The following is a 13,296-nucleotide window of genomic DNA, read 5'->3' as shown; positions in this document are numbered from 1 at the left end:
GGGGGGGGTCTAAAGTTTTTCTCTCAAGTGCAAGGTACTTTGAGGTCCCTTTGTGGCACCTTTGCCAAAGGACTCTGTATTTAGGGGACACAGCTATAAATTAGAACCCAACACCGTAAGCACATTTCAGGGTGGTCACCAGGTGACAGCCAGCAACACGGGCGGGGCCTGTGAGGCACATCAGCTCTCCATCCCTCCTGCCAGAAACCCACACGCAGACCTGCATGTGCCCGACAATCCCCAGGGCTTCTCTGCAGCTGCCCAGTCCCTCCCGAGTCCCCGTGGAACACATGCTATGGGTGGACGGTCACAGGGAGCTGAGCTTTGTCGCCGCCGGGGTGGCGGGGAGGGCAAGGCCCGGCCTGCGAACCCGTCTCCCACTAACCCAGACCCAGCAGGGGCAGAGTCCCACTCCTTCCCAAGAGGCTTCCACCAGTCCCGGCAGGCCAAGCTTTGAGCTGTTTTGCTTATAGGGTGGCCTGATCGCCCTCACCGGTCCTTTCTTGTACTTGATTATACTGATCATAAACATAACTGTACTTTAATAACTGAAGGTTATTCTGTTTGGTTAACACAACTCCCTCCCCAGAACTTTTCTTCCCTCTGACCCAAGAATGGCAAAGCGGAGGCAAAGGCAGCAGTGTGGACTGTGGTTCTGGTGGCCCTACGGTGGGCCTGCCCCGTGCAGACTCTGAAGTTCTGCCCCGTGGGCTTCAGAGCGCCGACCTGGGCTGGAGGGTGCGCGTAGGGCCCCCGCACTCCTTTCATCACAGCGATACTTTACTTTCCTGAGCACGTCCAGCCTCTTCCGGATTTTTCCAGCAGAGCACCGGAGCAGGGGTCCCAGCACGAGCTGCGGCTCAGGGCCACACCCGGCAGGTGACCCCACGGACCACCATGGGACACCCCCCCGCCCCGCTGCACTGTCTGCCCCCCGATGGTCTCTCAGATCCTCACCCAATACCCAAGCTGCTACTGAGTGCTCTACAGACACCAAGACGGACGACACGCGTCTCTGGTGGGGCAGGCAGATGGGCGAGACCACTACGGCAACGTCAGGAAGGGGTACTCAACAGGCACCAGAGAATGTGACAAGTGCCCAGACGGGAGGGCATGGGAGATGGTGAGCTAGGGCGCTGCTAATGAGGTAGGCCTGCTCTTCCCTGAGGCCTGGCTGTCGGCAGAGGGGAAACTCGGAGTCGGTTGGTTGGTTGGTTGGGCTCTGTGGCATTTGGGGTGCCCTCTGGACACCAAGTGGAGCTGGCATGTGGGCAGTGGGGTACTCTGGGAGAGGTCCGGGGTGGAGGCGGACATCTGGATTGCCCAGCACACACTCGCCATGGGAGGCACCGGGACTTTGGGCCCAGTGCAGAGCCCCAGAGGAGCCCAACATGGAGAGACGGGCGGAGGAAAGTGAGCCAGGAGAGGAGAGCCGTGAAGTGGGAGGAAACTCCCAGAACACGGGGGCCTGGGTGCCCAGAGAGGAGCGGGGGCTGCCGTGAAGGCCGCGGAGACGCCGACCAGCCTGGGCGGCGGGGAGCAGACGGGAGGACGCGGCTGGTGGGCTGGGGAGGGCTGCAGGCAATCGCTGTGGAAAGAAGGCTCAGAGGGTGCTTTGGGGGCCACCAAGCCTGAGCCCTTAGAAAGGGAGAGAGAGCGGACCAGAGCCATGAGCCCCGGCTGGAGAGGGTGTGTGGGGTGAGCAGGGCTTTGGGGTGCAGGGACACGGTCCCCACTCTGACAAGGCAGTGGGGCAGCACGGATGCCGGGCGGCAGAGGTGCCCATCCTTCGGGGAGGGGGAGGGGAGGTCCTGGCTGTGGGCGTGATGGTGCAGGGACAGTGGGGGGGCAGGTAGGAGGCGGGGAGAAAAGAGCAAGTCTTCGTGGAAGGTGACAGCTTAGCCTGCTGAGGAAACCTGGGCCCCGGCTGAGTGCTGTCCCTCCAGCAGCGCTCGTGGGGCGTCAGGACGGAGGTGGACGGCCGGAGCCAGCACTGGGGGTGGCCGGGCAGGCAGGAACTTGACTCAAAGCTCCTCATCCTTCTGCTGCACCAACAGCACCCGCTCGGGCCGCCTTCCTCCTTGCTGTATGCTGTCAGCCTGCTCCCAGAAACAGCCCCAAGCCTGGGGTGGCCCCCGACTCACCATCCCTCGCTCTCTCCAGGCTCCGTCCTCACCCGTACACTGGACAGGGCTCTCCCGTCCACCTCGCAGGGACAGGGCCGCACAGCAGCCCCATCCGCAGCCTGCAGCGCCCGGACCGGGCCCGGGCCCGCGATGAGGGGCCCATCTCACCTGCCAGCGTTCTTCACAAAGCCCAGGTCGGCCAGCTCCACGTCGCACAGCTCGCAGCGGAAGCACCCGGGGTGCCAGTTGTTGTTCATGGCCTTGATGACACGGCCGATGATGAACTCGCCTGGAGGAGAGAGGTTCCTGCTCGCCTCGTGCCCTTCCCCTCTGCGGGCCCCTCGCAGAGCCGGGAGGGTGGCACCCGCGGGAGCCCGAGGCCGAAGCTCTCTGCCCACCCGCCTCACAGGCAGCGCCGAGGCCTGTGCGGCCCTTACCGCAGGTCCTGCAGCACGGAGCGAACAGCATCTGGAAGTCGTGTTCGCAGTACTTCCGCCCTTCGAGCTGCAGACGGGGCCAGCAGACAGAGGACAAGGAAGCCACTGTCATCCCCCGAGCTGCACCAGCCGGTCTGCTGGGTGAGGACCTGCCCTCGAGGACGCTGGGCAAACACCCCACTGTGTGCACCTGCTACCACCACAGGAAGCTGGGAGGGGGGAGGAATTCCAGACAGCGAGCTGCCCGTGTAAGGCCTGGAGATGGGACGGGATTGGCCTGTTCGACTCGGGGAGAGTGCAAAGCGAGGGGCCTTGAAGAAGCCGGCAACTCAGCAAGGCCAGCCCCTCAAAGGGCCACTGCTGCTTGCAGAAGATCTCGGCCCTGTTGGTCTCGGGAACAAGCTGAGGGCTGGGGGCGGAACGTCTGGCTGCGGAGGGTGGGGATCGAGTTTGAATTCTGTGTGTCCCTTAGCCCTGTTTCCTGTGTGAGAAGTCCATTCCCCCAGGGGCCACAAAAGACCCAGGGAAGGGACACAGAAGGAGGGACACAGGAAGGGAGGCAAGGGAGTCCTGCAGCCACTGTCCCCATCTGTCTGGGCAAGGAGGGCCCTCACACTGGCCCCAAGTGTGGCCCCAAGAAAGCCTCTGCTTTCTTCTCCCTTGATAATTGTATTTGGTTTTCCCCTGTTCTCTAAAATGAGTGTCTTATTAAGCTGCACCTGGCTAGAGCCCTAGCCAGTGACCTTCAGAGGCGGCAGGAATTTAAAGGAATTTAAACTGTCAGTAGGCACATCCACGGCACCCTGCCCACATCTCCCCTCCCCCCACCCCCGCCTCCATCATCGGCCAGCTTTTCCCAGGAGGCACCACAGGCAACAGCAGCTCCTACTCTGCCAGGCAGATCACACACCCCACAGCCATCTACCAGCCCGTCCCATCAGCTTGGAAATCTACCCAGCCTCTGAGAACTGCCCTGGTGTGCTGGTAAACATTTCACAACTGGCTCTGAGTCTGCCTTGTAGTGTTTGCCGATTTCTATGGTATAAATATTCCCACCTGTGGTCAATTTCAAGCTACCAACAGACCTCCGCATGGAGATGAGAAGAGATGTCAGTGGCCACCACGGTACAGTGTTTCCAGCACACAGGCATAATAACAAATCATAACCTCAAAGGCATAGCTGATCGTGAAATGTAATAAAGTAATTAGGAAGTGGTGAGTTTTGAGTATCTGTTACCTTTGTTGTTTTTTTAAATTAATTTTTATTGGAGTATAGTTGCTTTACCATGTTGTTTCTACTGTACAGCAAAACGAATGTTACCTTTGTTTTTAATACAGTTTTATCTCATTGTATGTTTATATCATTTAACTTTTAGTAATGGCTGTGTTTAACAACCGGCTTGCAAGACTGCTGAAAATTTAACAATCTGCTCTTGTGACCCAGTGCAGCCCAGTGTAGGCCCCTTCACTTCCATCTGGATTACCGAAATAATCGGCTTCTGGTCCCACCTGTTCTCCTAGCTTCTGTCCCCGCCGCACACAGTCTCTCCTCAGCATAGCAACCAGAGGTCCTTCTCTAAGGTCAGACAGACGATGTGACCCCCTCCCCTCCAGACCCTGCAGTGGTTGCTGCCCCTCCCAGAAGGAAAGCCTGAGGCCCCACGAAGGCCCACGGGGCCAAGCAAATCTGCCTCCCCACTCTCGTCTTCTTCTGTTCCCTCTCCTTTGCTCTGCTTCCATCACACCGGCCCCCCACTGCTCCTCAAATACCTGCATGCCCCAACCTCAGGGCCATTTTGCCCTTGCTGTGCCCTCTGTCGAGAGCTCCTCCTGCAGGTACACGCTGCTCTCTCACCTCCTTCAGGTCTGCTCAGACATTCCCTTCCCTGATCACCACCCCCCGCCCCGAGATGCCTTACAACCAGAGCACTTAGCACCATCTGGTACACGTGGGTTATGTTTACTGCCCGACCCCAGGGAGGGTAAGTGCCACCAAGGCAGGGCGTTTGCACCCCAGGACACCCCAGCATCTGCCCAGAGGTGACAGGATGAACAGCAACTCTCCTTCAGCACCCACGGCCACCAGGAGAACACTGTTCACATCTCACAGGTAAGGGATGGGGCCCCGAGGTGGCCAGAAAGGTCCTCAAGGAGCACCGCTCAGCTCAAGGGCTGGCGTGTCTGCCTCATCCTTCACAAGAGGACCACGGCCAGGCATGGCCCACAGGCTGCCAGAGGGCAGACCCTGAGCTGGGTCCAGGGCCCCGGCTCTGAGAAGGCAGCGGCAAGGGTTGGGGGAGCATCCTCACCTCGTAGAAGAGCCCGTCGGGGAAGGGCCGGAAGCACTGAGCGCACACAAAGCAGTGCTCATGGTACAGCTCGCCGTTGCTGTTGACAATCCGCTCGGCAGGGGCGAAGCGGGCCTGGCAGCGCTGACACACGGCATTGGCCAAGGCATTGGACATGTTACTGGGTGGGAAGAAGGAACGGGCAGGTCAGGGCCTGAGGGCAGCACTCGATGGACACAATTTCTGGGGTGAAGACAGTGCTGTCCTCACCCCGGGTCGGCCTTGGCACCGCAGGGACTGAGTCACAAAGTCGGGGCCACGCTGCCCGGCACCGGCTTGGGTCACCCTGCGTGGCTGTCACCCATCCCTGCAGCTGCCTTGTGCCTCGGGCACATTAGGTGCCAGCGCATGCCAGGCCACGGTGGCCTTCCCAGATGACAACCCTGCGAGGCCAGCGCAGCACCTCCATCTCCCAGATGGACAAGCGGAGGCCTGGAGAGAGTGACCCGCCCACCACCAGGGCCACAGTGGGCAGAGGCAAAGCCTACATCAGAACCGGTCCCCTGCCTGACCCTCGGGCCCTGACCTTCCCCCACACCCTGCAGCCCCCGGTGCCCTACACAGGGGGTCAGGCACAGGCCCGGCCGTCGCCAGGCTCACGCCAGCCAGAGCAGTCATGGCTCAAGTCCGTTGCTCTCACTCACAGGGCGGCCGAGGCTGGCCCTCGCTCTCCAGGCCCAGACGCCCAGCCGTGGAAGGACCCTAATCATGGCCGTGGCCACGGGTTACAGGCTGTTAGACGACGGACACACAAGCTTTCAGCAGGGTGCCTGGCCCACTGTAAGCCCACAGCGGATGGCACTGTGCTTGTGAGTGTCACTGACCGGGCCCCCAGGCTGCTCAGTCACGGTGCTGGGCCATCTCTCGAGGTTTCAGGGACACTCGGCAGACACAGGGGAGCGGCTCGGTTTTTACACACTTATTTAATCCCCGAGGCCACCCTGCTTTCCTAAGGCTCAGAGAGGTTAAGTAACTTGCCCAAACTCACAGAGCAGATGACAGCGTCCAGATTTGAACACAGATTGTTCCGACTTCAATGGCTCTTTCCCCTGCACCACGACTTAGTTTCAAATCACCTGCACCCCCAAAACATATAACCACCCTACCATGGGGAAGGTGAGATTGTGAATATTGGGGATGGGAGCAGAGTGGGGAGCGGACCTCCTCATCCACGGGGGGCAACTGCTGTCCCCGGGGAAGCGGCAGACATCCGGCCAGGAGGCGTGGAATCCAAGCTAAACTACAGGGGAAATGGTCACACAGACAGACGTGTGCTGGCTCCAGGCTGGGGCCCCAAGGCTCAGGCTGGAGGAGCCTGGCTGTCAGCCCCGACAGTCTCTACAAACGCCCAGCACCCTGATGCCTGTGCCTTTGGCTACAAGGGCGGCAAAGAGATTTTGTCTCGTGTCAACTGGGTGGGCACAGAAGGAAGGTCAGGCTCAGTGAGGAGAGATGTAACCGGTTGGCAACATCGCGTAGACGCGTGCGGTGGCACGCGGCACGTCTCCTGAGAACATCTTTTCAGCCTGTTCCGCCTCCCGGGATGCTGAAGCCCACCCCTCCCTCATGGCCACAGCACCAGGAGGAGAATTCTCAAGTGAGCAACGCTCGTGCTGGGGTCCCTAGGCGCGATGAGCCCAGGAGGTGGGAGAGGGCTCTGCCTGTCAGGGGTCTAGGTGTGGACAGTGGGTCTAGCGGAGGGTCGCTGCCACGTGGACACGGTCTGGAAGCCGGGCTGGGGCACCCAAGCAGGACTTCCTCTCTGCTCTGCTGGAGGAGCCCTCGCGGCAAAGGCAGGGCCGGTAGGCTCCTTGGCAAGCCTCGCCAGGCAAGTGCACCTCTGCATGCCTCTGCCTGCCCCCGGGTATACTTGGGGTACCAAAGCCATCTCCTGCATCCATATTTAAGCCAAAGGGGCAAGGAGGCAGGACAGTGGCAGGAGGGATGGGCAGAGCCCAAGATGACAGGGAGGCTCTGTGCACAGTGGCCACCACCCTCCTTTCCAGCTCCCTGCTGATCGCCACAAGGCGATCAGTACCAGTTGCCATGGGCTGGGCTGGGCTCTGTCAGCACAGGCATGGTTTCCTGTCCCAAGAACACTGTGAACCTGGAGGCCTTGTTCTCCCCAAACACACATACCCAAGGTGGCTGGGAGGAAGTGCCAGTGCCTGGCCACGAACAAGACCTTGGCAGGTCTTGGAGTAGCCAGAAATCAACAGGAAATCCTGTGACTCTGAGCCTGGAATTCCCCACTGAAAGGACCCAGAAAATGAAGCCAAAACAAGAATTCAAGTGCAGCCCCAGGCTTCCAGATTGTTCCAGACCTCTGGACCCTAACCAAGCGAGTGCATGGCAGGCCCATCTTCGGTTTGCCTCTCCAGAACTCCGGCCTCCCTGCAAGGCAGACATTCAGGGACTGCATCTCCACGCTGTCACCACAGCAGCCAGCCCCCAAAAGAGCAGCTGGCCCTTCACTGGTCTGGGTCTAGTTCCCTGGCTGGGTCCCTGGGAGTCTCAGGTCAAGGATTCTGCCGTCTGTCCCCGACACACCTCGCGATAAGCCTCGGCACAGACAGGTGGGGTGCGGGGGTGACCACCTCCCCCCTGCCCCACCAGCTGCCCCAGCCCAGGTCTCGGCCAGGTGCACCCCCCGCGTCACTTCTGTGGCTGCGTCCCCACGGCCCCTGCTCCGGACTGCAGAGAACACCCCAGCTCACTGGCCGAAGGCAGACGGATGGGCCGATGTGCTCACGTGCCGGACAGCTGGACCACAGGTCCGTCAGAGAAAATGCCAGCTGTTCCCTGCAGGAGGAGGCTGCTCTGGGCTCCACCCCGCGAGGTTAAACCCTGACAGCCCTAGCCCCCAGCTGTGCACCTGGAAGAAGGCGCCAGCTCCTTGGGCCTCATTTCCTCATCCGCAAAGAGGTGCCCAGAGGAGCAGGACCCGCCCCGCAGAGCTGAAGCGAAGAACTCGCTGCCTGCAGCATAGGTACAGCGCACGGAGCACAGGGCCAGGCAGGCCAAGTGCTGGATACAGAGCGGTTGTTGCCGGCAGCTCAGGGACCCCCCCACCCCCACCCCGCCCCGGCCCAGCAGCGCTCCCTGTGAGGACAAAGGAGGGAGACGCGCATGCCACATCCTCCTTCACGCATTCCGCCCAAGAGCCCGGAGCACAGTCTGCCCGGTTACCCGCAGGGAGACGCCGCCACCCCACCCCGGCTAGACAGCACACAAACACTGCCGAGAGCACGGCCACCACCTAGAGGCCAAACCCCAGAGCTGGGGGGCGGGGGGGCACACCAGTGCTCCCGAGCACGGGCCATGGGGATGCCGTCACATAAGTGTCTGCTCCCTGAGACGGGCTGGGGCAGCTGGTGGGGCAGGAGGGAGGTGGTCACCCCCACCTACCCTGTACCCTTCTCCAACCCTCCACGGCACCCCAAAGGCTCTCAATCTTGACAGCCAACGCAAGCCTATTTGTTGCAAGACGTCACTGAGCTCTAGCCTGGGGTGGGCTGGAGGGAGTCCTCTCCGAGCCAGGTCCTTGGGCGGGGAGGTTGCTGGTTCCAGATAAGGAAACTGATGTGCAGAGAGGGTCAGAAACCTGCTGAGGTCACACGGGATTGGATCCGTGCTCTCTCGTCCCCTCAGCTCCTGGTGGCATAACACCGGCACGACCATTCAAGACTGCTTTTTCAACAACCCCAGACCATCCCCCACTCCAGTCTCCCACCCACCAGAGCCTAGAAAGCCAGCGTGAGGGCCCAGGAATAGGCAGGGGCTGGCCGCAGGGGCCTTTGCACACTCGAGGGTGAGTCCGTGTCGCTGAGACCAGGTGATCCCGCACAGCAGTCAGTCACAAGCCAGAAGCTCAAAGCGATATCAAGCTAAGGTTAGCATATGAACGTACGTGCATGCCTGTGTGCACGGGACTTTCCTGAGGGCTGATCTTCACTATCAGCCTTCACTTGACCCTCCTTTCATCTGGGTCAAGTTCTTGTGCTGCATCCATACAGTGAAACCAGCCTCCAGCTTGGCCTCTGGCCCATCAGGGCCCTGATCGCCCACTCCCGGCTCACTCCACAGATGTCCACGGTCATCCAGAGGCCAACCGGTGAGGGTTCCCATTCACTCAGGTAAGTCACTTGGCCTCCCGCGCTCCGGATTCCCCAGCGGAGCAGTGGGCTTGTCCAGTGCCCATCCTGGTGTGGCCCCTGGTGAGGGGCCTGAGACACGGATGCAGGTGCAAGCCCGGCTACAACAGGTATCCCGCGGGTGGCCCTCTGCAGTCTCTGCCCCCTGCCCCCCACCTGACGGCTTCCCAGACACCTTTGAGGGCTCAATCCTCAGCCCTGCTCCGGAAGGCTGCCCTGGCCATGCTCGCACCGTGAGCACACCGTGGGGCGCACGTTTACCGCGGAGCATGAGCCTCTGGGTTCGCCCTCCTCCCGCAGCCTCCAGGCCGCCCACCTCTGTGACTGCTGCTCTGTCCCCTCCCTGAATCCCCACCCAATCCTCGCAAACCCCACGTCCTTCCCACAGCTCCTCCCCCACGCCTCCGGGGGTCCCACCTGCTATTTTGATGCCAAAGACCGCAAGCCCACGGCCCTCACCGCGCTCACTCCCTGCAACTTCAACATGTCCAGGAGCCCCTCCCCCAGCCCCACCCTCACTCCGGGGGCTCCACCATCTAAGTGCCCCCTCGGGCCCTCCCCAGCCCAGGCTAACTCGTCCTCGGAGATGCCCTGAGGTCCATCCCGTACCCACAGGTTCCCCCTCCCAGTCCCAAAGGAAGCTCTCCTCATTGTCTACACTGGCAGTTCTCCCCGGGATAAAGCAGTTCAGGCTTCAGAGTCAGTCCGCCCTGGCTTCAAGTCACAGCTTAGCCATTTTTTGGATGGGTGATGTCCAGCGCGTTCCCTGACCACCCAGGGTGCTCATCTAGAAAGCGGCCAGAAAGCGATCCGAGTCTGAAAGCAGTCGTGGAGGTTATCTCGGGCAACTTATATGAGCACCCCATCCTCAGCGCCCTGCCCAAGAGTGCTGATCCCAGGACAGCAAACCCGACTGGATTAAGCCGCGCCCTGCCCCCCATGGCCGCCACGCCAGGCGCCGTCCTCACGCCCGGGGCAGCCGGGCCGCCGCCGCCGCCGCCGCCGTCGGAAGGGCCAGGCGGGTGTCCGAGGAAAAGCCCGCGGCGGCAGCTTTCCGGCCATTGTCCCCCGCGCCCCCGCCCTGCCCCCGGCCACCTACCCGGGCGCGGCGGGCGGCGAGCTCTGCCGGTGCTGGCGCCGCCGGTACAGCCCCGACCCGGCGAGCGCGCCCAGCCGGGCGGCCATGGCGCGGGCCTCCTCCTGCCGCCGCGTCGCGGGCCGCCTGCTCCGACCGGCCGTCGGACCCCAGCCTCGGAGGGCAGGTGCGGCGGCGGGCAGCCACCAACGGCCTGGCTGGGCGGCCGGACTCCCGGCGTGCGGGGGGCGCCTCGGCCCCCACCCCTCTGCACAGGAGCTCACGTTACGCACTGCGATCTCCAAAGGGCAGCAGAGTCAACTCCGAATAGAAAGGATATTGTTCCCGCCGCGGGGGCAGCACAGTGAAAGCTGAGGCTGGCAGGGTTGGGTCCAGGCTGGGGAGGGAACACGCTGGGAAGATCCCAAGGAGCACCGAGGTGAGAGGTCCAGTCCACAGTGGCAGGGCAGGATGCCTGGAGATCCCGGGTTGCCAGGAGCCTCCGAGGAAACCCTAAGCCCCCTGGACATGCTGACGATGGTACAGTCATCTGAGGAGGGCAGTATGGGACGGAGCCAGCTTAGGAATCCTGCAAACAGGCAAGAAGCTGATGAGGGATTCCCACACATGCCCACGTTTGCCTTGTTCCCTTCCCTGAGAACCTGCAGCCACCTAGGAGACCCAGACCAGGGCAGCCCGGTCCCTGGATCTGGCCAACAAATAACCATCCACCCCAAAAGGGGTCCACACTGTCAAAAGCTAGAGGGCAGGTAGCCCCCCAGCTCACCACGGAAAGCAGAAGCAGCAGCCTCTGATGGAAGACCAGCAGAAAGGCAGCATTTCCATATGCCTTCTTACCTAAAGGGACTGGCGGGGTTACTGTGATCTAAGTGCAAACACCCACGGCCAGCATCTGAACTGTGGCCACTGCTGGCCGGGCAGGCACCACGCGCAGCGTTAAATAAGGATCTAGAGGACTCGCAGAAATCCATAACTTAGATTCCATTTCCCTGGAAAACCTTTCTAGCAGGGTCAGGAAGCGTGAGCAGGATCTTCCTCTGCCTTCCATCATTCCGGGGTGCTGGGCCTCCAACACTGGGGCAGGAGGAAACTGAGGGGATCCATCGAGTCTCAGATGCCAGTCCCAGACACCGAGGAACACATGTCATCCAGTAAATCCAAACGCGAGGAAGTAAGTACTCGTTAACTCCCCTGGGGGTCAACCTCCAAACACAGCCAGATGACTACAAACATTGGGGGGAGTATAGAGTTTGTCAAAGCAGCTCAATTCCAAAGGTACCAAGCACTGATCAATTCAACAAATATTTTCTTAAAGGTGGCCCCAGGGGCTAAAGGGCAGAGAGAAGCTGAGCCTGGAGCCAACAAGTAGAAGGATCACCTCCCACCTGCTGATGTAGAGAGATGAATGCTTAAGAAAGCTAGTGTAGAGAGTTTTCTTAGAGCAGCTTCAAGTCGATGGCCTGGGGCCTAGGCCCCTCTTACCAGTGGGGGTGGAGGTACCAGCCACACTGGGATCCCCAGCCAGCATTCTGGCTCCAGAGAACACAGTTGCAAAAACACAGGAAGAATGATGTCAGCAAAAATGGCAGAATAAGGACCTCTGAAAGTTTGTCTTTCCATAAAAGCAATGAAAAAACTAGCAAGGAATGTCAGCATCACCTCTGTCAGAACTCTGTAAATTAACCAAAGACTTATAGTAACCCAGAGAGCAAGAAAAACTGCTGAGAAGACATACAGATGACCAACAGGTACACGAAAATATGCTCAACATCACTAATCATCAGGGAAATGCAAGTCAAAACCTCAAGGAGATATCACCCCTGTCAGAAAGGCTATTATCGAAGGGCTTCCCTAGTGGCACAGTGGTTGAGAGCCCGCCTGTAGGGGACGCGGGTTCATGCCCTGGTCCAGGAAGATCCCACATGCCGCAGAGTGGCTGGGCCCGTGAGCCATGGCCATGGCCGCTGAGCCTGCGCGTCCGGAGCCTGTGCTCCGCAACGGGAGAGGCCACAACAGTGAGAGGCCCGCGTACCGCAAAAAAAAAAAAAGAAAGGCTATTATCAAAAAGACAAGAAATAACAAGTGTTGCTGAGGGTGTGGAGAAAAAGGAACAAGTGTTAGTGGGAATGTAAATTGATGCAGCCACCATGAAAAACAGTATAGAGGTTCCTTAAAAAATTAAAAATAGAACTACCATATGATCCAGCAATTCCACTTCTGGGTATTTATCTGAAGAAAACAAAAACACTAATTTGAAAAGATATACACACCTCTATGTTCATTGCAGCATTATTTACAATAGCCAAAATATGGAAACAACCTAAGTGTCCATCAATGGATGAATGGATAAAGAAGATGTGGTATATAAATGCAATGGAATACTATTCAGCCATAAAGAAGAATGAAATCTTGCCATTTGAGAAAATATGGCTGAAAGTTGAAGATATTATGCTAAGTGAAATAAGTCAGACAGAGAAAGACAAATACTGTGTGGTCACATTTATACTTGGAATTTTAAAAACAAAACAAAATGAAAAGCCCAGGTCAGATACAGAGAACAGATTGATGGTTGCCAGAGGTGGGGGGGGGTGGGAGATGGGTGAAATGGGGGAAGGGGGTCAAAGGATACAAACTTCCTCTTATAAGACAAATAAGTCATGGGGATGTAATGTACAGCATGGTGACTATAGTTAATAATACTGTATTTCATATTTGAAAGTTGCTAAGAGAATAAATCTTAAAAGTCCTCATCACAAGGGAAAAAAAAATTTTTATAACTATGGTGTCTAGTTAACTAGATGTTAACTAGACTTATTGTGGTGATCATTTCACAATATATACAAATATCAAATCATGTTGTACAGCTAAAACTAACATAATGTTGTATGTCAATTATACCTCAATAACAATAGATAAATTTTAAAAATAACCAACTGGGAGGGGGTTATAAAAGCTGAATCTTGGTAAGAACACCTTTATGGTGTTTTAATTTATCCTAGTCCTTAATCCCCACTTCCTAACTCCATAGCTGCCTAGAAAAGTAACTGGCTGCATTCCCAGTAATGAGGGAGCAGAACAGGGCTGAAACTCTTTCAAAGCTTCATTCCCAAAGGAGAAAGACCTGGTCTTCCCTGG

The 13,296-nt window shown here is 58.5% G+C and overlaps 1 protein-coding gene across 1 annotated transcript in view; it reads right to left on the bottom strand.

The window, feature by feature from the left end:
• The window catches only part of LIMS2 (LIM zinc finger domain containing 2), a 21,963-nt gene extending 11,713 nt beyond the window's left edge, over positions 1-10,250 (bottom strand). Inside the window, exons 1-4 of the mRNA XM_007461300.1 lie at positions 10,165-10,250; positions 4,873-5,032; positions 2,564-2,630; positions 2,295-2,415 (exon numbers count right to left, since the gene is read on the bottom strand). Coding sequence (XP_007461362.1) covers positions 2,295-2,415; positions 2,564-2,630; positions 4,873-5,032; positions 10,165-10,250 — 434 coding nt within the window. The remainder of the gene's footprint in view (positions 1-2,294; positions 2,416-2,563; positions 2,631-4,872; positions 5,033-10,164) is intronic.
• Positions 10,251-13,296: the final 3,046 nt, after the last annotated feature.

The sequence above is a fragment of the Lipotes vexillifer genome, unplaced genomic scaffold (genome assembly GCF_000442215.2).
Source record: "Lipotes vexillifer unplaced genomic scaffold, Lipotes_vexillifer_v1.1 scaffold158, whole genome shotgun sequence".
NCBI lineage: Eukaryota > Metazoa > Chordata > Mammalia > Artiodactyla > Lipotidae > Lipotes > Lipotes vexillifer.
This window is presented reverse-complemented; position numbering and strand designations above follow the sequence as displayed.